Source organism: Oxyura jamaicensis, chromosome 5, assembly GCF_011077185.1.
Source record: "Oxyura jamaicensis isolate SHBP4307 breed ruddy duck chromosome 5, BPBGC_Ojam_1.0, whole genome shotgun sequence".
Classification (NCBI taxonomy): domain Eukaryota; kingdom Metazoa; phylum Chordata; class Aves; order Anseriformes; family Anatidae; genus Oxyura; species Oxyura jamaicensis.
In genome coordinates, this window is record NC_048897.1 from 14,044,790 (window position 1) to 14,069,845 (window position 25,056).

The 25,056-nt window shown below is 37.7% G+C and overlaps 1 protein-coding gene across 1 annotated transcript in view; it reads right to left on the minus strand.

The window, feature by feature from the left end:
• Positions 1–5,054: 5,054 nt before the first annotated feature.
• Positions 5,055–25,056, minus strand: part of DPH6 (diphthamine biosynthesis 6) — a 192,343-nt gene continuing 172,341 nt past the window's right edge. The window contains exon 15 of the mRNA XM_035327558.1: positions 5,055–5,373. Coding sequence (XP_035183449.1) covers positions 5,258–5,373 — 116 coding nt within the window. The 3' untranslated portion in view covers positions 5,055–5,257. The remainder of the gene's footprint in view (positions 5,374–25,056) is intronic.

The window sequence follows — 25,056 nt, forward strand, 5'->3', positions numbered from 1 at the left end:
GAACCGTCAACAGCTGTCCATACCAGACCTTGCAGAAAGAGAATTGAGACTGCTGCCTGACAGAGCCCAACAGAGGTGTTTTCCCTTCCTTCTTAGCAAAATCTAAAGTGAAACATCTTTTTTCCGAGGAACAGAAGGTAACGTGGCTAACTGTGTGATGATGGGACTTTGAGGATGAAGTCTCTCAATGGCAACAGTGCTTCTGCCAAAGCAAATATCCCTTCTCAGGAGAGTGCCAAGAGCAGAGGAGCTCCCATCCGAGCAGCATAGCCACAGACATGTCCACCCCAGTGCCATGGAGAAGGCCTGCAGTGCATGTGGCTGCCCTGCTGATGGCCCATGCAAGGTGTAGGCAGTGGACTTGTACAGCACTTCAGGTCTGTCCAGAGGAATCATGCTGCAAAATGTATCGTTAGCGTTACTACATGTATTACAGGCTTCTCCTGTGATCTCAGACTGCTGCAGGCAGTGTGCTAGGAGAAAAGCTTTCCAGATTGTGCTCATGCAAATCGGTATCTGCGATCACATTCATTATGGCTCCCACTACAACATTATTTTCACACTCTTGTGTGCTGCTCACTCAGTCTAAACTTTTTGTTACTGCACATTGTATGACTACAACATAGAATCTCTTTGCCAACACCTTTACGAGGGTGAGAAAACATTATTTTAAAGCTACAAGTATGGCAACAGAGGCAAAAGAAAAGTAGGGGTGTACTTAAACTTAACCAGTAACTGGGGTGGCATGACCCTAACCTGTATGTTCTGATTCTGGAGTCCCCTAACAGGTTACTAAAGCAGAGCAGCTGTAAATTTGTTCAGGGCATTTAGTTGATATATTTTTTTTTTCCCTGAAAAAAATATTTTCTTCTGAACTAGAGATCTGCATAATTTAGAGAAGAGCTGGAGTTGCTGAAAGCTGGGAAAAGCAAAAGTGAAATATGACCACATTATTGAGCACATCTTGTTTTTACTGTGGACAGTAAGTCTTGTCAAAGGGATTAAATTATGCAAACTATTTCAAAATTATTTCAGATTAAAGATACGATCACAAAATAGCAACGTAATAGGAAAGGCAGGATGAGCATACAAATCCATGAAATGGTTTTCAAACATTTCAAAAGAAATGGAGAGTGAAGGCAGTGACAAGGAGGCTGCTGCCAGTGACAGAGCCTTTGAGAAAATCCTCAGAACAACCTGACTATTTGGGAATATAAGGAGAAATCAGGCAGTGCTCTAAAAAATGAGAAGGGCAGAAAACCAAAGGCAAAACCTAGCCCTGAGTTAATCCAACAAAAGTCAAAGCCAAGAAATTGTGAGCAGTGAGTCATCAGTAAAAGGGCACTTGCATGTAACATACGGGTTCAGTTCACAGGTACCCAGTCTGTTTTTTAAAATTAAAATTTAAAATATGTCAAAAATATTCAGCGTTCAGATGAAAGTTGAAAAAAAGAATCTTTCAAGATCTCAAGTCTGTATTTTGAATGTTTGGCTAATACATCAACACAGGCTGGCTTGCCAAAAATATTAAAATACAACTAAAGAGATCATAAATTAGTAAATTGTCAAGTATTCTTAATACGCATTACCAATGCCAGACATTTATAATAGTAAAAGAAGGTTACTTAAATAATAAGTGTCAGTTGGTACTCAGAGAGCTCAGGGTAGTTTTACTTTAATGCACAGAATAAACTAGGTTTGCTTCAACAAAGCCATTCGGAAAGAAGTAACGATGCTTTAACCTGGACACACAAAGAGTGCCCATATTTTAGGATTACAGCATTCATTTAGAGAACTGTTATACCATGCAGTACAAGCCTTTTATTAAATCAGTGCATTCATTTATTTGAAATAAAAGTTTTATTCAATCACTGTATTTTGATAGACTAGACTATAGCACGTAGACAGAAGATGGATTGAGCAGAGTGTCCTTGAAGGAGAGGAGGTGCTTCAGATCACCTCTTTAATACTCGGGAGACCTCCTGCTTCCACCGCCTGTTGGGCTTCTGAGAGCAAAGAGGGAAGATGCGCCACTGCTACCTGGTGTAACAAATCAGCTCCTGAATCACCTAGCTATAAAACCTGCAGAGAAAAAAATTAAATAATCTCTGCTTAAAATATCTCAATGTCATTTTAAAATCTATTTAGGAAGATTGGCTCTGGTGGCTTTATAGCAGCTTAGCCATGTGCATTGTAAAGGCTCGTTGTATTGCAGCCGTCACTGGGTTTGAAATGAGTAAAACACAAAGTTATTAAATCAGTTCTGGTCTTGCAGTCCTATTTGGTCAGTTCACTTTAGCATACTTTCAAGCAATTAAAGAAACTGATACACAGAGAAGAAACAAGAGGCAAAACTTCACTGACACGGAGATCTATAACAAACAATGCATAGATTTTGTTAAAAAAAAAAAAAAAAGATATTTTTACACTTGTTACAGCAGAGAAAGGAAAAATTTAAATCCTGGGTTACATTTTTACAGACATTTTCCCAGCTATTACATAGCTTTTCTGTGTTCTGAGTGCTGGAACCAAGATCAGCAAACTTTTTGAGTCATAATACGCACACAACACATTTTTCTGCAGGCTAAGCAAAAATGAGAGAAACAGGAGAATTTGTGTGTATATATCTAATCCTCACCACCAGTGTCATGGAACAGTATGTGAATTTACAGTTTCAAGATTAAAACCTGCTGGGGTAAACACACAGCAGAGCTAGTCCTGCAAACAAACAAGATGGAACAGCACAAATAATAGTAATAATAATAAAACAAAACTGTATTTATAAATTTTAAGTGTTAGCTGTCTACCCCTCTTTTCACTAAAATGCACATATGTGTGTGTATGTGTCTGTGTGCCCATTTCCCGTCCTCCCATCTTCAGCTAGCACTTTTGTTACAAAGAAACTGAAAAAGCTCTGTGAAACAACTTATTCACAGTAGGACCCAGTAATTATGATGCATCTGCAGCATAAGGCAGATAAAATGTTGTTAAGACATTTCTTTCTATTATAAAAGTCTTAGGTGCCTATGTGGAGCAGCACTTTACCCACCTACCTTGCATATCAATGTTGAACAAATTGCCTTGTTCGTACTTAACACTCAGCAGACTCAGCTTATAGTCTTAGTTACTCACACTACTTAGAAGCTGTACAAAGCCTTTCAAGGAGACAAGTCAGCAAACCATTCCTTTTTAGCTATTCACAAAGTAAACCTGATAAACCCACTGCAGATTTTCTAGCCTCACCAAATATAAAATACAAATTTTTTCCGTTGAGAAAAAATTATCGCACTGTTTTTGCAACCCAATGTATTCTGTTACCATTTCTCAATGCTAGGAAAAAGAAGGCTAGTGAGAGTCGTGAATCTTGTAGAAAACTTGCAGGAAAAGCTAGTTTGTTTAAGAGCAAATATTCTGCCACCTTACAAAATGCAATATAGTACAAAAACTAAGATCAACATGTGTGGGTGTCTTTTCTAAACTACGAAAACATGACTATTACAGGAGACATAGGCAAATTAATTCCATCTATTTGGCTTCCATCTCTGCCTATGAAAAATAGAGCTTTGTCCTCATCTCTCTGCAAGGACTGTCTCCCATTTCAGCCCAGCTTGTGTCTCTGGGCCGTGGACACTCCGCACTGAAAGAAACAAAAAATACCAGTATTTCCAAGGAGAACTAAGAAAATGATTTAGCCTTCTAAAAGAGTAGAATTCAAATAGAACAGGCACATCCAGGTATTAACAAGTTCTTTTCTGACTGTGGGAAAGAATAAGGATCAAATATGTTTAAGTATAACTTAAAAGTGATGCTGAATGCTAATAAACCGATGCATTGTTAACAGATCCTTCCCTTTCTTGTTATGAAATTTAATTTAATACATCCATGTATTTATACACTGGTATATAAAAAGCTTTTTGCCTTCTCCCTTCTAAAAATATTTGAATAACTGTGACAAAAATAATTCTTACTAAGGAGGATAGCAGCTCTGCTATATTTCTAGATGTAAAGGTAATGAAAAATGGCATGTAACAGTCTATTTTCAGGTAATAACCAGCACAAGGTACTGGACATGCCATTATATTGCACCAAACAGAGGAAGAGCCTCTTATCTTCAGTTGCTGGTTTTGTATCAGCAGCCCAGTGCCCCTCTGGCAGTGGGGAAGAAGATGAAGCTGTAGCCCTACATCCACATCTTAGGCACCCCAAGGTAAACCTACTGCCGTTCAGTTGACTTTTGTGGAGTCATTTCAGTGAGATGCTGGCACAAAGGAATGGCAACTGTAGCACTGGTCACGTAGCTCCAGTGCTCACACACGGGAAAAGAAGCAAGGAGAATATATAGAGGTAGAGCATAGGCAAAAGTTTATTTCTTTAAGGTTTAATTTTACAGCCTTTGACTGAAAGTGAGATTTCTCTACAGTGGCTTACTGCCTCGAGCTAAGTCCAAAAAGCTTTCTCTCCTATACTGATCCTATATCATGAGTAAAATATCAGTTGCAATGAAATCAATAGGAGCTTCACCTATGTGTCTGAACCTGCTTTAATGAAAGCAGTAGTAAAACTCTTGTTGATTTTCCAGAGAAGACTGAAGCCCTAGGGAATACTGGTAGCTCTTTATTAAGAGCTGTCTACCAGATATAAAGCATGAAGGTACTCCCTATCACCTCAGAAAGCAGGATGGCAAACCCAGCAGTCTAACCATCACCTCCATCATTCGCTTTGATAAAACACGCATCCTGAATGCCCCTGTGAATAATACTTCCCCAGTACCAGAAAAGGGTTAAAATCTGGCCACAAACAGTGTCTTTGTGAGTTGGCCTGGAGTCAGAAAATTCAACATAAAACTGAAAGGAAACAAAGTCTTTAAAAAAATACAGGCATTAAGGTTCTGATTTTACCTCCATCCAAAAGATCTGACGTTGTAATCAGTTCATTGTAACCAGGCCTAAATATATCAAACAAAAGAACTGAAGTGATCAGAGCAACTGTCATTTCCCAGGAGCCACCTGCTAATTACCAGAATGTATCTAAAAATAAGTCAGAAAAAAGCACAATATTTTGAAAAGAAACCTTTATTGTTCATACAAAGCTGACTCTGTCACATATCATAAGGCATCATTAACAAGCTAAATATGACTTTGCTTAAATCAAACAATATTGCTTAATGAAAGTATCCAACATAGTTGTGATCAATTCTTTTCTTTGTTCTTTCCTGGATGAATGTGTGTTTTGGTATCAGCTCATCTCTTTTAGACTGCTAGCTTAGCCAGCATGTTGCATGAATAACTTCCTTGCCAGGTAAATCCACCGCAGGGACTAAAATCAGAGCTGGGGTCTTCTTGCCCAAGTATTTTTCAAGGTTTTCTTGAAGTCCTAAAACAGAAAGAAAACAATTCATGAATTCTCTTTGTCTTACTTTCTATTGTGTGTCATTTCTTACAAGTGATTTCTGAGTATGTTTTTGAAACCTATCACGGAGTAGCAATTAACAAAAGTGAAATGCGACTCTGAGTTTTCAGTGTATACAGAAGGGAGAATCACCATCTCCCACCTGCCCGTCAACTAATTTAAGATCAGCTTTACCTAAGGCCATATTTCAGCAAAACTGTTAAAAGCATTTTGACCAGCTTTGAGGGAGTGGTCCGCCGATGACAGACACAGCAAGCTGAAACTAGGTGCAGGCAGTAAAAATAACTAAAGGCCAGCTGAAGTTAAGTGGTTTGCAAATAGTGGTATTGGGATGATAGGCGCATAGTTGTCCGTACATGAATTTTTGCCCTCAGGTCCCAATCTGCTGCAGCAGTCTACTAAAAGTTAAAATGGGCCATTTTTAAAACCATTATGAACATGATTTCTATTTGAAACTGATGGAAGCATGCCATGTTGCTGATACAAAGAAGTCCAGGGATGGCAACATACATGGCAGCAGTTCTAGAATGACAGAGAGGTTCAAACTCTAAAAAACACAGGATGCAGCTACAAAGAGCTTGGCTGGGACTGTTCTGTGACAGAAATCACTAAATTCCAAGTCCATTAGGGGAACAGAATTGATACTGGAGATAATCTAATTAGGAGAATAATGGAAGGAAAGTAAAGAATGGAAAATTAAAACTCCGTATTAAGACATTTCTGGTCATCCTGCAGCCCCAAAGGACATGCTAGGAATCCAGGCACACAGAGCTTTTAGAAAGGACTGCAGAAAACCTTCCAAACAACTCTGCAAAAGGCAATTTCCTAATGGTAAGGCATGGTCTGCATGGTTTTTGGTTTTGTTAAGTTATTTCTGTCTGTAGCTTCTGTGATTACAGCAATTCTTTACAACACTAAGCATTCTTGGCTAGAGAGGGTGTAAAGAGGGCAGAACTTGAAGACTGTCAAAGTTTTTTTTTTTTTTTTTTTTTTTTTCCTTTGGCATCACTGCCTGTGAAACTGTGAATAGGCAGTTCAGTCAAAGTGTTACCTCATGTAAGATAAAATAGGAATTTTGCCATTGTATTCACCGAAGCCAAAACTGTTCTCTCTTGTTACCTGGCAGCAGTACAATAAATTAAGGTAATAGTGGCAACACCACAAGTGAAATATTGCAAAGACAATAGCAGCCTTCTGAAGTTCTACTGTCTTTTTTGTATTAAACTCACTGACGTTAGAGGTGAAAACAGATGGGGTGAGCCAAAGATCAACAGTCATCTCAAAGGCCAGAGGACTTCATGTTCGGTGTAAACAGTGACTCAGTCTCTGTATCTCAGATACTCAGCAGTGCCTTGCTAACTGGGCAGCAGCTAATGGTCTCATTCGAAACTTAGACCTCAGTAAGCTTTATAGCAATTCTGACTCAGAAGGCATTCAGTGGAAGTGGGTAAAGGAATTTCACCTCAAAAATCACTGATTCCACCCTATTAAAACTGCATTTCCTCTTTTTCTTCAATTAATATTGTCAAAATGTAATTTTGGTCTTTAACTTCTTACAGGTTTGCAAGCTATGAAACTGGGCTAGAAGCTACCCAAAACCAGGTATTACTTTTAAAGGGAGAATTTGAAAGTGAGGCTATCTGGAAATTTAACTCCATTCTTTTGCTTTTTGGGACAGCCAAAATAGCCATAAATATTTACATTTGAACATGATCTTGTGGACTTGCTTAACAGTCAGAAAGAGACGCTCTTCCAGCTTGTCTATTGCAAGTGTAAATTGCCACAGCAAAGCCTGAATATGTAATTATCTTTATACATTTGAAAATTGTAAGTATATCTCTGCTCATGCAAATTCCCCTGAAAAGAGGACATAGGGTCTTCCAAAAAAGTAAAATTATAGTCTCAGGTCCCCACAAAAGACAGTGCACAATTATTAAACCTGTCTCAGGCTATGTAATGATAGCTGACACAATGCAAAATTTGACAGGTATACATTTTACCTGGTATAAATAATAAATATAAATAAATCTTCCACTACTAATTGTATATTTTTAATGATATGACACAATCCTTTTTTTTTTTTTTTTTTTTTTTTCCCTTCACTCCTGCATACTATGATTTTAGGTAAATAAGAACCTCAATCAACAGTATGAGTGTTTTCTGATGTGTGCAACTCCTTGCTCAAACAGACCTTAGACTTCAAAAATTTATTTGCTTTATGTGACTTAGGGAAATATTTCATTAGTTGCAGGCCAAACTTGTAGAATTTGACCTTAAAAGTGAATATATGTAAGGGACAGAGGGTTATAGTGAGTGTGTTTACCGGAGCTTTAGCAGGAGCTATGTAAGGCTGATACCAGTCTTAAAGTTACTTAATCTGCCCTGATACAGAATATTTACTGAAGTATAAACAAAAGCAGCTGAATAGCAAGCAGCAAACATGTGGCGCACATTGTGCGTGTTTTCATCTTCTGTGACACCATTCTTTATTATTACTCCATGGCATTTTTCTAAAGCAGGTGATCCTCACCCTGTAGGATGGATGTCCCCTACTTGCAACTGAACAGCACAAGTTAATGGCACAGGTTCCATGCCAAGTTTCTTCCTACACCACTACACATCTTTCCATTGGCACAGCTGAGGGATATGGACATAACCAAACCTAAACTGAACAAAAATAATTCAAACTTTCCCCCTCTTTCCCTAAAATTCTGGCATTGCTATCTGTTTCAGCCATTCCTCTTTAAGGACAACATACTGAGATCCGATGATCTCACACTGACTTAGCAACCCTTACATATAACATGGCATATAGCATCATAAGCTGTTGCTTTTGAAGGTGCTTTTCAGACTAGGTAGATAAAACAGTGTCCTGAGAGCCCGTACAGGTTCATTGCAAATGACTGTTTTTATGTCTATGCAATCATTGTATGATCTGGGCCAATATGAGGTGAGGCCACAGAATCCACTTACGCGTTTCCAGAACCAGGTCCCTATTACTGCTGACACTCTTGTTTCACTGGCTATTTGCAGGTGAGAAATAATAAGATTACATTTAGCCCAGCACATAAAAAATCACTTTCATACTATAACTGCTATCTTTCTTTCACTTTTTAGCCAAAAGATATTGTTACATCACTAAGAGCAGGTTTTTAAAATCCCTGAGCTAATAAAGCTCCATTGCTTCAGCTGTGCAGACCTGACATGCAGCATGTACTCTGAAAAGATGCGTCACAGGGGATCAGGTTCCTAACAGTTGACTAAGAGTTCCAGTCCCAAAAGATGTGCCCCTAGTGTGCAGAACACTTAACCCTTCGACCAATACCAACATGACTATTCACAAATTATTGATGTCCCTAAATCCCTGGCAGATTGCAGACAGTTCTTGTCTCCCTTGAAGCCAAAGCATATGGTCACTAATGAGATGGATTAAAAAATACATATACACATCCAAGGCTTTGCCACATGAGTGTAAAGTCACAGAAATGGAAGAAGGTGATTGAACTCGACTGAACGCTGTTAAATACACGATTAGCCTCTTGTTATGGATCATTTCTATTGACCTATATACAGTTTCACAGCATAGTTTAATTCAAGCTGTCTAGAACAAGCCTCTGCCTTAAATGGTCATGCAGAGCAATGAAAAGGTGAAACACGAGGAAGTGGAGACCTCTTTCTCTTTCTTACACATCCAGCTGACTGTCTCTCTGGTTACAACAGTAGCAACGGAAGAACATTTGCTTTTTTAAAAAATCTATTTTTACTGTTCATGAGCCTTATATGCTACAGAAATCAGTTCAGGATTTTCCCCACATATTTACTTAAAATAATATAAAATGATGTAGCTGAATGTAAGATTTTAAAACAAAACCAGTGCAGTCAGCTTGCTTGATTTTCCTTGTCCAAAACTAAGACCTAGTCTAGTCAACAAAATTCACAGTTGGAGTGTAAAAATGAGTTGTTTTGCAAATAGGATTTTGTGCTTTTTTGTTGTTGTTGTTGCAACTGTGAAGACGTACATTGAAAATGATGTAGACATTGTGCATATTCCAATAGTTCCTTTTTTTTTTTTTCATTTTTTTTTCCCATATGGTACCTTACAGTTTCCTTTGGTACTCTTGATGACATTATTTCATGTAGGTCATGTTGGTCAGTTCTCTGTTAATGGACTACATTTTCAAAATTGCTCTGCCCACAGCAAAAACTGATGCAACATTTTGTAAATAATTGTGTTTCCATTTTGACAACTAAGCTCATCAGCTTGATCTTCAAATGTCCTAAGAGCCTATCAGTTCCAGGAAAAACTGACCAAAGATATGTTACTCTATGCTTTTATAAATGCCTTCCAAAATCACATATTTTGAAATATTTTTTCCCAATGAACAAAAAAAGGTAATTAACAATAATTAAACTTAGGAGGATGGAAATTGAACTTACTTTGGAAGCCAACCACTCGTGATTATTTATCCTGGCTGTTACTCTAATTTCTCTTGGTCTTCCTGGTTTTAAGTGAGTTACAGTCTGTCCTTACCTGCTTATTTATACTACCAGGATAATGATGGTTTCCATACTTGTAGTGGTGACCAGGGTATAATTGAGTTTTGTTAAGTGCTGGTAAATAGGGGGATTCTGTAGCACCTCTTGGCAGACCAGGTCAGGAGCAGCTTTAGAGACAGCATAAGCTCCTTCATGCAATACTGGTGATGCACTTTCATCACTCTGGCCTGGGATATTTTTCCAAATAAGAGTTAAACAGATGCTTTGGATTGCAGGGGAAGTCTGTTGCCATGACATACAGTGCAAATGACCAGTCTGATTGTGGGTGAGGCTGTGAAGCTGATTTAAACCAGTGATTACCTGAGCCAGTCTTTGAAACTATGACAAGCAAGCTAAAAGAATTTGTGTTCACTGCTACATCACTTTCAAAATCCATTTTATTTTGGAAAGTTTTCTTATGCCATGTCTAGACTTCTCTCTTTTATTTCAAAATCAACGTTTGATGAATGAGCTTTTGTGTTGCATGGTAAATGCATAATAGCATTATTATTATTATTTTGAAGTAACTTTCACATTTGGACATTTAATAAAAGCAAATGCACTGTTTCAGGTGTATTTGTAAAGTATACATACCCCAAAAGAAATAAAAGTGACATTACAGAGGCAGATGCAGAACTGCATGTGGAACTCAGGTCTCTACAAATGCATGCCTTGCCAGATGCCAAAACAGCCACTCAGGTCTGCACAGTTGGTATTCACAAACAAATCTTTCATAAAAATGTAAATTCAAGGATTTGTCCTGCTTTTATGGACCCATCTATACTGAAGGGCTTCTTGCTTCTATCACCAAACTCATTTTAGTTGTAAAAATTAAAGTGCCTTTTCTACATAAACAGATGAAAATACAGCCTGGACTTGAAACAATAAATAAAATGTTAGCTCTCCTATTTAAGCTCGTCCCTAATAGCAAAGTACCATTTTGGATGGCAACCTTGTCTGTGAAGGCTATGTTTATTAGCACCCAGACGGTGCCTTTTTGGTCATAAAATTCTGTAAGTTGTAGGTGCAGATATTAGAAAACAGGGTAACAGTTCACACAGCAGCCCGTCTATCTCAGACCAAAATATGCTATAAAAGGAAGATCACCATTTCATATTTTACTGCTAGCACTGTTTGTGCACTGGATTTCTTATTCCTTTGGAATCTATCCCATGCCTGATTAAAAAACAAACAAACAAACAAACAAAAACAACAAAAACCAAACAACAAGAACAAAAAAAGCACACAGTTCCAGCATGTCTTTTCCCAGGGTGCAGGAAAACAGAGTGCAGACTGGTGTAGGCTTAGATGGGTGCCTGCGGGAGTCTGAGCAGCCTCCCAGGCTGGGCAGAGAAAGAGGAGGAGGAAAACGAGCTGTTTCCCTGTGTGCCTCACTGGGAAGTCCCACTCTCAGAATCAGTGAGGAAGAGTTGCAAATATGTGAGCATCAGTCATGGACCTTACTGTCAATGGCAGATTGGAGAAAGGTGAGCAATTGGCTTTTCCTAGTCCAAACCAGCAAGTCAGTGAAGGTGCCTGCACTCTGCACCGCTAGCGCAAAGTGGAGAGGGACGGCCAGCCGCACACCACCAGCTCTGGAGGAACCCAACAGCTGCCCGTTCCCTTCCCCATCCCACCAGCCTCTCTGCTGTTCCTCTTGGATTAGATGGGAGCGTGTGGGAAGGAAAGGGGGCTCACTCATCATCAGGGAGGGTGTTAGCATTTACAGGAACCTTACTTTTCTAGAGCTGAGTCATTTGGCTGAGTAACTGCGGAAGTTTTTTTAGACTGTAGCTAATGCATTTTTTAGCATCTGAAAGAAAATTAGTAGACAAAAAGAGTTATTTTTAGTGCTAGTTTGATTGTGGGCCTGTCAGCCTTGGCAATGCATCTCTTTTATCAAGCTGCCACGATACCTTGTTTTGTTTTCAAGGCAAAGTTTGATTAAAGACCGATTTCAGAGAAGTTACTCACTGTGGGTGTTAATTAGTGCTTTCTGGACTCTGCAGGGTTTAGCTTATGATGCTTTTCACTTACTAAACCCTGTAATTCAAATTACATGAAGATGGGAATGAACCAACCCCTTTCTATTCTTCTGAAGGCTTTTGTTTAACTCAGCCAGGAACAAATCTCTGTCCTCTCCTTCCCTAATATGGAATTCTATTTTCTGTCCCTTCCTAAACAAAATTAAAAATAATACTTCACGTCTAAAAAGAGTTTTCAAACTAATGAACTGAGACACATCCTCAGAGCAATATGGAGTAGATAAACTTTGTCATCAGTGGTGCCCAACTACACCATACATCTTAGGAAAAACAGGGCAACATCTATTTCCCTTCCGATTTCTCTTGTATTCTTCTGTGAGCAGAGTACTGTCATTCTGTAAGAGAAGGTCCCTGGCATTCCCCTCCCTTCTCTCAGACAATCCTTTTGCCTTTCTGCTGCTGTCACATTAAGCAAAAGGCCAGCTACGAGCTCAGAAATCTTAGAAAAGTAGTTGGACATGCTAGTTAGCAGATTGAGGTGAGTTTATAACATGATATGATTAAAACCAGGAACTATGCAATTAAATACATTCAATTAAAATGCCATTGAGTTACTAGGAAAAAATAAACAGACGAAAAGTGCAGCCTAAACCAAAATCTGATACAGAACCTGCAGAGAAGGATACTCAGCTACACTGGATATTTGAAACCAGACTAGACAAAACATGAAACCACGTACTAAAGAGAATAAACTGGTGAAGGATTAGAGAAAATGACCTAAAATGATCCATCGCTGTTTTCCAGCAGACAGTCTGTAAAGGAGAAGAACTGAAGCTGTACGAGGTAAGATATTTAAGCTGAGTTCACGAATACTACCATCCTAAACAGCTCTCTCCCAAGGACACACTGTCTCCTGCACTTCCTCCCTTATTTCTAAACTTAAACTTCAGCTTAGTTTGAAGGCTGGTATGAACTCTTCCTGAAGCTGTACAGTGTGAAAGATGCACCGTGCAAGCTAAGGATGTCAGCAAATCAGGCATCCATAATCATCAAATGCGTTTTTATACCGATATTTATAGCAATTGTAATTTCAATCTCAAATGCCTCCCCTAAGATAATTATGTGCCACATAACTCTCTTTGGATATACAGACGTTACCTTCCAAAGTACACGGTACCAATCAAATTAGATGTGTTATCATGCACATCAATGGCACGACACAGAAAGAAATGTTACTCTTCTAAAGATAAACAAATGTTGCTGAGCTCTTCTGCACATTAGTTATGGCTATTTCTCAGCAGAAAGAATTAAGATTTAGCTACCATAATAATTCTTTCAAGCTGCCAGCTATAGTTCAGAAAATAGCAGAGCATGAAAACTCATTGCTTTGTGTTTTCCAGCAGTCTGCTTTTAGCACTGTCCTATATACAGGTTGAGAATCAGCCTATACAAGGTTATAAATGTGCACTTTTTAAAAAAATGTCATTAACCTTCTGCACTAAATAAAGAAACACTTAAATATGCCCTTCCACTACTCACAGTGAGGTCCAAATATAATTTCAAAGAAAATGCAGGACTGAACTTTCCGAGTATAATCACCGGGTAAGAACTTGTGCTTTTTCTAAAACCATGACAGAGTGCAAAGATCACAAGCCTGTTTTCTCTGTGTGCTATCTTTCAACCCTGAAACAACCCAATTTCTTTAAGGGGTGGATGGTTATTGAACTTGTATGCCAGCTGTGTTCAAAGTCTCTGGGGAGGATGGGCTATAATGACACCAAGTGGAGATGAGTTATGAGTGGAGACATTATTACAAACATATAAAACAGTAAGGACCCATTTTTCAAGTAGCATCTGAGAATGCACTTCATATTGTGTGTAAGCACTTGTTTGCTCATATAGTAATCTGAATGTGCCTATGCGGACAGATAAAACTGCAGGAATCACTGGAGGCTCATGTACACATTTTTTTTTTTTTTTTTTTTGTATGCAAAAAACAGAGGAATGTGCACTTTCTTCTTTTTTATTCTTATTCTTTTTTTTTTTTTTTTTTTTTTTCAGATTAATTGAAAACTTGGTGTGAAAATGATCAACTGCAACAGCACCTGTGCAGTAATTATGAAACTTGCTTTTTCACCTCTTGGTCACATTACAGCTCTTGACTTTTGCCCCGCAGTCCAAGAGCACTGGATGGCACAGATTCGCAAGCTGTAGGACAGTTGGTAGCTATGCCCTCCAGGTAAGGTTGGGAACACTGGTGGGGCAGTGTGTGTGGGAAGCTCGGCTGTGCCTGCTGGTAATTCAAGAACTTTTATCTCCAGGGCCTGTCAATCTGGCACCTTTCACAAGTGTTAAATTCACTTAAGTATATTTTTTAAGAAGCTGTCATGAGACATACTGAAGCAAATATGTCCTTCAGTGGTTACACATGGACTCAGTTGTAACAATGTTTGTTAAGTGCTTTGACATCCCCAAATGATATGTTTGGTACAGCTTCCACATTTGTTCGTTTATTCAAGTCTGCTAAATAGTCCCTAAAAAAACAACAGGTTTAAGAAATATCTGATTGGACATGGTATATCTAAAATGCCTGACCATGAGAAGATGCTTATTTAATGACTGGACATACATCTACCGGTGGGAGATATGGTAGAAAAGAAAGATGTCTAAAAAGGATTGTGGAAAACGTCTTTAGATTGGGTACAGAGAAGATAACATGGTCCTCGCTTTATGTCAAATTATGGCGTGATCATTTAAAATACCACTGATGGAATAAGCATTTTCAGATTTGAGGCCAGATTCTCAACTCTTGTAAATTGTAGCCATGCTAATTTACACCTGCTGAGGAGCTTGCACAGTAGATCACATATTTATATATAATATCACGTGCAAACTAATGAGGTTATTTCTAGATGTTTACTGTTGGAAAGAGCTCTGAAACTTTAAATCAATCTGCTGCACTAATGTAAACTTATTGCAACAAAACTAGATAAAAGAGCACTGAACATGTTAAATACATTATTAGGTCGATGAAGATCATTCATATTGATCCAGGTCTGGCTTCACAGCACAGTTTAATCAAAGCTGCCTGGAAGAGGTAACAAAGAGTGGTCATGGCATTCACTGCCTTTCATCCTGAGGTCACTGATTTAATCCTAGAGTGGGTCTAGAAATGACTGAAAATTCATTACTGCTGTATCTGACAATTTACGTGAAATTGGCTGGAGTAAGCTAAACAGAAGGGTAGAGTAATATTTAGATTAGGAATAAAATCCAGCTGCCGTTCCAGCCAGGAAATTCTGCTGCTGGAGGTTGCTGTTGGCCCATCCAGCAGTTTGCAGGCTCCTGATAGCCACACAGCTACTTCCCTTCGATCTGGCAGATTTACATTAATTGGATTTTTATCCCACGTGGCAGAGACCCAAGATATCAGTACCCTCTTATTCCCTACAGTCAAGGAAGAAAATGAGAGAGATGAAAGTCTTTTGTTCCTCTTCATGGCCTCCAAAGATGACAAATAAATCTCACTGCTAGTGCTTCCTGTGTAATATGAGCTCGTGGTTTGTTACAGATTTGGGAACAGGAGACTGGGAGAGTCACTCAGCTGTGTCAACCGACTGCAACACGAAAGAAAAAGGTCTGAAATTTGGCCATGTAATGATGTGAGCTGCAAGTAATTTCTGCTCTAACTTGAAATTGTTAACAGCATAATTTATAAAAGCCTTCCACAAGACTTATGCACCATTTTATCTGGGACTGAATAAACACTAAATAACAGAAAAGGGTCTACCACGAAGAGTTTAGCACCACCACAAAAAATACAGAGCTTAAAAAGGAAAGTGTGGCAGGTAGGAATTTGGCAGGTAGGAAAAATGTGTCAAAATTACACATGATTTGTTAATGTAATTTTTGGAAAAGCCAACAACTGACGCCAAACTCTGACCCACCACACTTCTGTTCTTCCTCTAGCGCGCACACCACAGCTACTAACGCTTACTAACAGCAATAACACAATGGCCAAGGACTGAATCATCCTTCTGCTGGCACTGCTTCTAGATCTCTGAAAGCTAAAATGGCACCCCAGTAAAGCACTGCTGCCTGCACGTGTCCCACCTGCTCTGGTGTTGAACAGCTTCACTGTTCAGAGGCCTTTGCCATTCTTCCACCAACAGTAACCATGGGGGTTTATAACAGGGTGTCTGAAACTCACTTGTGGGCTTGATGCCAGAACAGTCTGTCATAGATGTCAAGGGACTACACACCTGTCTGTCTTATGAATGCCTGATAAACATTATTATATATTTTATACAATTTACCACAAAAGGCTACAGTGAAATTATTACATAAATATATAATAAAAAACAAAGAATGTTTATCACCAAAATGCATACATGTAAACACCTGTTTTTAAAGACACTTTCTGGGAAGGGCTTTTGGAATTATACAAATTGCACTGCCTCATGTAACTCTTGTAATTTTTTTTTTTTTATTTATAGACACATGGACAAGAGGTAAAGTACACAGCATAGTCTCACAGTGAATGGAAAAGCTGCCCAGAGATGGCCCACAGCTCAGGAGCTCCTAGTTCCAGCAGGTGGGCCAGCACCCACAGATGAAAAGCCCATCGGCAGTGCTGAATAGGTCCCCTGTCTGCACACTGGCTTCTTTAAAAGGAATTTCTAGTTCTGGAGCCGTAAGCCACAACTCCACCAAAAACCATGTTAGCTCGAAGAGACCCTGGGTTAATGAAATTGCAAATGCTCGGAAGGAAAATGGATGTGATGCTTTAACCACACTTAGGAAACATGAAGTGCAAGTGATGGAAGGGTGACCTTTATCTTTCTCACAGAAAGAAGGCCAACCTATAAGGCACAGGGAAACACACTTTTGATTTATCCTTGTGCTTGCTTCTCTTTTAAAGATGTGATCTGTGGTATGAGATTTGGTTTTAACAATGCTGCTGTACTGCTAGAGGGAAATAAATTGTTCAAGAAGAGATGTCAGTTTTAAAGTATAGCAAAGATGCCCATGCAGCCCTCTCCTTGGTCAACACTGATACTTTATGCCATGGGCCTTAACTTGTCAGGGGACATCATACCTTCTGCATAACAGAACATGGTCATGAGAAGGACAGGCTATAGAAAGCCATTAAAACCCGTTCACAGAGCACTGGTATTCTCCTGGAATATCATCACTGTAGTGGTCTTATTGGTATTTTCTACATTACATTAGCAGACTGTGTTACACCATTGCCAGAAAGATCCATTTGTATCAGGCACATTTAATTTTACTTTTGCAGTAAATAAGCATATGTGGGTAGAAAGGAATGCAACAAAGCATGCCGGCCTAGCTGAAATTTTGCCAGATCACCTTGTGGGGCAAATCAAACACCTACAACCTCCAACAAGAGCCCCTAGGATCATTGAAGCCCTAAAGAATCTGGTAAGACAAGAAGATGAAACATGAAGATACTAAAGTCTTTTTCTTATTATTATGAATATCTAACAGGTTTCACTTCTGACTTACCAAGAGCAAGGAGGCAGAAGAAAGGAAAACTATCTGGATCTTATTTTATATATATATATATATATATATATATATATATATATATATATATATAGTCAGAACTTCATGCTAAATATATTTGTGTCCTCCGTAAGTGTTTCAGTTGATGTTTTAGTAACTAATTTAGGCAAATGCAGTATTTTAGATCTAATATAATTAGATCTAAAGTTTCTGGTGCCTCTCTTTTCTGTAAACAATAGAACAAAAGAAAAAAGTCATAATCTACTTGCTTAAAATATGAACCTGGTTGTTTATTTCTCCAGAATTCTAGCTTTCTCTCAGAGGAAACTTGGACATTTGTTCTATCCTTTGACCTTTTAGGCATTTTCTATTTACTGTCACATTCCTGCTCTGATTTGTTTGTAAATTATAAATCTGATTTTACCTTGATTTTTCTTAAACCACTTGCTACAATCCTTCAGAGAAACCTACTCACAGTTTCATTCTTAAGGCCAACTGAAGATTTACAATATGCTAAACTGGGCAAAAATTCTGTAGTAATCAGCACAATATATTTTATACTCCATCATAATCATTTTTCTGGCTCCATGTCGATATAACTTTTTCTGCTTTTTACAATGGTTTACAACTTAAATAATTTAATACAACAGTTGTTATATTTTTATTGCAAGCTTATAAAACTTGTACCGTAAGTCTCTTCCATGCAATATATTAAACAAAAAAATGACAGAGAAGAAGGGGAACTGATGATTACTAAAACTGTAATTCAGTCTTGAAGTACTGAACGTGTCATAAAGCGCTTCTCGTTCACTTGCATACAGTAGATCTTGTCAGAATTTCTCAAATGAACTACCTCTTCATACTTCGTTCTCCTTACCTGTTATTTTAATGTTGATATAAGAAAAACAACAATGACTTCACATTTCAGACAATGTACTGATGGTCCAGGACAGAGCATAAAGTACCCAGAGAAAAGGATGCCAGTGCCAGCTCTACCCCTGAGTCTCTCAAAGTCGTTGGGTTCTTTTGGCTCCAACAATGTGTATCGAGCTGTGCTTTGCAGAATTTTGCAAGGACTGCCAGTGGTGTAAAGACAGGCAGACATCTGCTTAGGTCTCAGGCAGGATCTTTGTGTCTGTTTTTTGTATTTCTGAGCAACTGCAGTTGTTGATGCTTCATAAAATCAATCCCTGAATTTCAGACTTTCACTTTTTTGGAATGGAAATAATACTTATCTGCCTTTGTATAATGCTTTGAGATCACCTGAGGAATATTTTCATCTGCCTCAGTGTATCTGAGTTTATGTAAAAGACACCATTTCAACACATCCCCCAGTGAGACTCGTTTAAAGTATATTTTGCACAGTTTACAGACACACTTTACAAACTTTTACAGACCAGGGGTTCTGTCCGCATCTGCAAAGTAGGTCACTGTATATCCATAAGAATATAAAAGTCTGCTACATCTAGAACTCCTTTGCTGGTAATTATATATTAAAATAATAAATATTGAAAAAAAATGTCAGAAGTAAATCTTACTGACTTGAAAATTATACATTTATACCTATTTCTGGAGTGATTATTCATATTTTTGAAACTGAGGATAAAAACTCTAATTAGATTCTTTGTGATCTAGTGCAGTAAATCATTTCTGCACAACCTGCATCACAGAAAACCTCTTGCTGTGTTGAGAGCTCAGACTTTCAACAGAAAAGAAGGCACCCCTTATTGAGTGATGTCTTACTGCTTTTGTCTTACAGAAGTAAAATATTTCAATTTCTAAGGCCAGGCTTGACAAAAATCTCCAGAACATATTTCCGATGGGTCGGTGAAAATAAAATACATAATTAATTCCTCTAAATCACTTAACTGCATGCCCTTAATACTACTAATACAAAGGCTGTTTACTTTGCCTAAATCATTAAGAATTCTTAGTAGAAATGAGCTTGATACTCCTAAGAGATCAACATATCCAATTGAGAAATAAACTTTGCTATTTGTCCAAAAGTCTGATAGAAGAGCAGACACATCAAAATTCATTTCTGAATTGTGTTGCTATGATTTAAGCCCCTACCTACGTGGATCACTCGCTTTGTAGAGTGAAAGATCACAGATGCCTGCATGCTCTCTAAGGTATATTTTTTTCAGTACTCAAATAATACAATGTCAAAATGAATAACAGTGATAAAAACAGAATTAGCACCTACATTAAGCAGTAAGACTTTTTTGTTTGTTTCCTTAAAATATACAGAAAAACAACAACAACAAAAACAACAACCTTGGAAGACAATATATGTTTATGTACCCAAGAACCTTCAATAAAAGTGCCTGGAGGACAATAACTCAGTTTATTTTGACATCTACCTTTCTCCTTTCTCCTCATTACATATCTTAGGTAAGATATTTAGCTTTGTATGTTTATAACTACAAATATAATTAAATCAAGCCATCTGTATTACATGATGGATTTCATGAAATACATTAAGCTCCCCCACTCCAGAGATGGTTGCATGCTTGATCATTTGAATAAAGTTTGATAACAGATCAAAAATGTGCTGCATGTAGTGTTATAATTTCTATTTATTGCCTATTAAACCTGAAATCTATCTGTCAGAATACTGCTTCCAACAGAATGATACAATCTGTGGTTTTACTTCTGTAATCCTTTACACTCACAGTTCCAGGACTCAATAAAGTTGGATGTATTAGTAAGAAATAATTTTAGATGGTAGGAAAAACTAAGCTTTTCACAGTACAAGAAAACATTTCTGTAATTTTAATCACTACCTCCTGAGTGCCAGCCAGATAAATCAAGATCACAAAATATATAAAGAAAGAGCTAGTTCCCATATGGAAATGTCTAAAAGTCATCCGTTACTATTGCTACTTTTCCATATAGCAGACAATGAAATCAATATGCTGTACTGGTTCGGTAAATTTGTCTCTTAACAAGTTAATAAAACAGTGATCCCCACATTGTCTTTCCATCCAACTTTCATAGGAAAAAAATGAGAATATTAAATGCACTAAGATAGGGAAGATCTGCTCCATTTGCTCTGCAATGATAATCTTTTACAAAAGAGGATTTTTATTATTAATTCTTTGCCTTCTGGGGATATTATAATTTCCTAGAATGTAAAAATGCCTTAAGCACAGCAATTTGCTGAGCTAGACTGAATTTCACAATGTTTCAAATGAGCTGATAAACAACTGCATAATTAGCAATTATTAGATCAAGACTGTACATTACAGATATACAAGTGAACCTGCCAATGGACAAGCAAGTTGCCAGTATTTTTTAAAACTGTGAGTCAGTGTTATTCTTTGATGTGCATCATAACTTTTCTTTTAAAGAATTAAATACTACCTGGCTTATTTATTTTTATTTTTATTTTTTAGAAATGCAGATTATTCTATCAACTAAATCCTTGGGGTCTTAATCATTGAACACATCCCTCTGTGTATGAATAATGAGGAATATGCAGGCTGAATATATCTCAAGTGCTAAAAGTGATTAGAATGATTTTTTTTTCAATTAAATAGTTACAAATCAATTGTATAAGCATGATCAATTGTATAAGCATGTATAAGCATTCAAGACAGTGTATTTCTTAAGCCTTCAATTCTGCAGCTCCTTAATAAAATACATTATTTTACCTTACAAAATAAGGAATGCAATTACATATACTACAGAAAAAGTAAAGTCAGGACCTGGGTATTTGTTATTTATATATGCTATTTTTTGTCAAGCTGGCAGAGAGTTGTTTGGAAATGTGGCAGCTAGATGGAAGAGACAACACTAAGAGGCTGTTTGAAATGTAGAGTTAAGTTACTAGATGAATTTTTCTCTGAGAGTCAGACATGGAACAGTTAATTTGGCTGTTTTCTATAGTGACAGGTTCAAGTTTCAGCACTGATCTACAAGAATGTATGTCCATTGAAATGAATGGCATAATAATTAGTTTATGTATATATATACAATATGTTTAATTATTTTTAATTGATACATTCAGGATCATATGTTACAAGAATTTATAGTGATTCACCAATATTAGTCATAAAACTTGTAAATAAAATTTTTAAACATGGAAGTACTAATTGAGAAACACTGATTTACTCCACGAACAGACTCTGTTTTAAATTTAAGATGGAGCCATTTGCATGAAATTTAACAATTTAAAAGCTAGACATCTAAAGAAAAACAGTCCTCTGTTTTAAAAGATTATTAATCCCATTGCATACACTATAGGATGAAGGGTCCTTTGGAGGTGTCTCTCCCAACACTAAGAACTTAAGCCGTTAGGTTAAACAGAACAGTTAAGTTTTAGGCAGTTAGAAGAACTTAATCTTACCCTAAGTGTCAAGGCAACTGTGAATTGCATCATCCCTGGTTATAATAGCAACACTGAATTTAAATGGTGTCTGGGTAATTGAGTTATTACTACAGACAACTTCATTGCATAGTCCCTCACATTAAACGATCACCTAATCCTTTCTATTCCAAATTTTTCCCGAATGGCTTTCCAGTCTCAAAACATTGGTTTCAAGTGAAAATATAATAAACGTTCATAAGGGACAATAAAACTAAAATGTAACACTTGTAATAACAGAATGGTTTAGGCATGCTTTATTTAGAGATATACTGCCATCTGTTTGTCTAGTAAACTTTTCCTTGTCACTTCAATTGCTACAAAGAGTTGAATTTAAAAAATGTGCAGAATACAGAAGTTTGCTATTCAGTGTTTCTAGCCTGTAAGAAGTTTTAAAGGAAATAGATCAGCTGCCTTAGAGCACCTATAATTAGAAAAAGGAACTATACAAACTGGAAGCTTCTTATTCAAATCTGCTATTTTGTAGTCTGCTTTTCTGGTTATCTTTGTAACTCTGAGAGCATTTCAAAATCCTTACACATGTGATTGGTCTTTACATTTATCGTTGCTGCAGGGCTAAATTTAGACTTTTGTCCAAGCTTAATTTTAAGTGTTGAAAACAAAGCTTTTCTTTGACAGCTTAATTAAAACAAAGGAAGCTATTTAAATCTGCCCAAGGACATGCACGTCAGTCATAGTCTTAGTGGTGACACTTGGTGGGCAGTATGTAAATGAGGTAGTCAAATGGATGCATCATACAAAAAAAATGTTATGTACCAAGCACATAACATACATACTGTTAGGTAAGCTATATGAACATGCTTTTAGCCCTGGAAAGCCAGATTTAGCTAAGACTAATACACTGCTCTAGCTAATGTAATTGTTAACTAAGGGCCACCAAGTACACCTTAATCTGATTTTTGAAAATAAGAGGTGGTACCTCAGTGAAACCTCTCCCTACCTTTACAGGCTGTCTGGCACAGAATCCTCACAAAGCACTGTTTACATACTTAAAACTGGATTGGGGATAGTTATATGTGGATAACAATGATCAGCATGGTTTAGAGAGCTCTCCTCTTTAACATGTGCTGTCTTCTATAGGCATGGAACTCTATAGTGCTGATTTTAATACTGAACTTGTTAGTCATTTTTAGGCAAACACTAATCAATACAAGAACTGCAAAAACAAAACAAAACAACAAACAAAGCCAAAACAGTTTGGAAGAGAATTAAAGGAAATAATTCTGACTCCATTTTAGGTCAAGAGAAGGCTGACAATTGGGAAAGTTTTCTGGTACTATACCAAATCCTCATCACAGCCATGATTACCTACAAAAAGAGACTATATTGGCTGGTAGGATATAAATAAATTAATCACATGTAGCCCCCTATGGTGGGGTTCTCCAGGGCTCCATTTTAGAACCAGTCCTCTTCAATGTTTTCATAAATGATTTGGATGAAGGACTTGAAGATTTTTTGAGCAAGTTTGTGGATGATACCAAATTGGGTGGAGCTGTTGATTCTGTTGAGGGTGGTGAGGCCTTTCAGAGAGATCTTGACAAATCAGAGAGCTGGGCAATCACCAACAATATGAAGCTCAACAAGAGCAAGTGCCGGATTCTGCACCTAGGATGGGCCAAACCTGATTATACATACAGATTGGGGGATGTGAGGCTGGAGAGCAGCCCTGCAGAGAGGGATCTGGGGGTTTTGCTCAACATCAGGCTGAATGTGAGCCAGCAGTGTGCCTTGGTGGCCAGGAGGGCCAACTGTAGCCCAGGGTGCATCAAGAATGGCATTGTTAGCTGGTCAAAGGAAGGGATTGTCCCGCTCTGCTCTGTGCTGGTGTGACCTCACATTGAGTACTGTGTGCAGTTCTGGGAATCACAGAATAAGAAAGATATAAAGATTTTAGAGAGCATCCAAAGGAGGGCAACAAAGATGGTGAAGGGTCTAGAGGGGAAGACATATGAGGAGCGGCTAAAGTCACTTGTATTGTTCAGCGCAGAGCAGAGCAGGCTGCAACCTCCTCATGAGGGGAGCAGAGGGGCAGACGCTGAGCTCTGCTCTCTGGGGACAGCGACAGGACCCAAGGGAACAGCATGGAGCTGGGACAGGGGAGGATCAGGCTGGATATCAGGAAAATGTTCTTCATTGAGAGGGTGTTTGAGCACTGAACAGGCTCCCTAGGGAGGTGGTTATGGCACTGAGCCTGCCAGTGTTCAAGAAGCATTTGGACAATGCTCTCAGAAATATGATTTTTTTGGGTGGTTCTTTGGAGACCCAGGAGTTGGACTTGATGTTCCTTGTGGGTCCCTTCCAACTTGGATATTCTGATTCTATGATTCTAGGAACAGCCAGTTGGCAGTCTTTGTTTTTATTTCTCATTTCATTCAAGACCAAATAACCATCAATTAGAAACAGGTATTTCAATCCTGACAGTTTTCTGTCACCTTTGAATCAATCAAATGTCTTCTATATAAAGTCAGCCAGACAGAGCAGAGCAAAGCAAAGCTATGCTGCCTCAAGATAATCCAAGGAAAGGAATTACTGCTGTTAAAGGAAATCCACAACAACTCTGGACATAGGATAACCATGATAAACATAATAACAGAAAGGTCCAATATTAACTCCTAGTTTGTTATGAACATCATAAACATCAAAAAAATAAATTATCAGTTGTTTATGTACACAGAGAATAGTGTCAGGCAACAAAAAAATGCCTGAATATACTGACAATTGTCTTCTCAATAATTTGCATTTATTATATGTCAAGAATTACATTTTTATCAAAAACTGTTTTGAGATTGAGTAGCTCTTTAGTTTTCCTTTGAGTACTTGTGAAATTTATATGCTATCCTCATCTAACATCAGTGACACAATGCCAAAAGCTTTCATATCACTATCTTTAACCTATTCTGTTATATATATAAAAAAAGAAAAGAAAAGAGAAGAGAAGAGAAGAGAAGAGAAGAGAAGAGAAGAGAAGAGAAGAAAAGAAAAGAAAAGAAAAGAAAAGAAAAGAAAAGAAAAGAAAAGAAAAGAAAAGAGAAAAAAGAAAAGAAAATATGATAGAGAAAGATACAGTATGGCATGTCTATGCTATACCACATCTGACATGTCTGTTCTGGGAAGGATAATGGGAATATGACTTTAATATTAGTTCTGTCAGTAAGAAATAAGACTTAACTGTATGCAATAAAATCACATTACTAACTCTTGATAATGCTC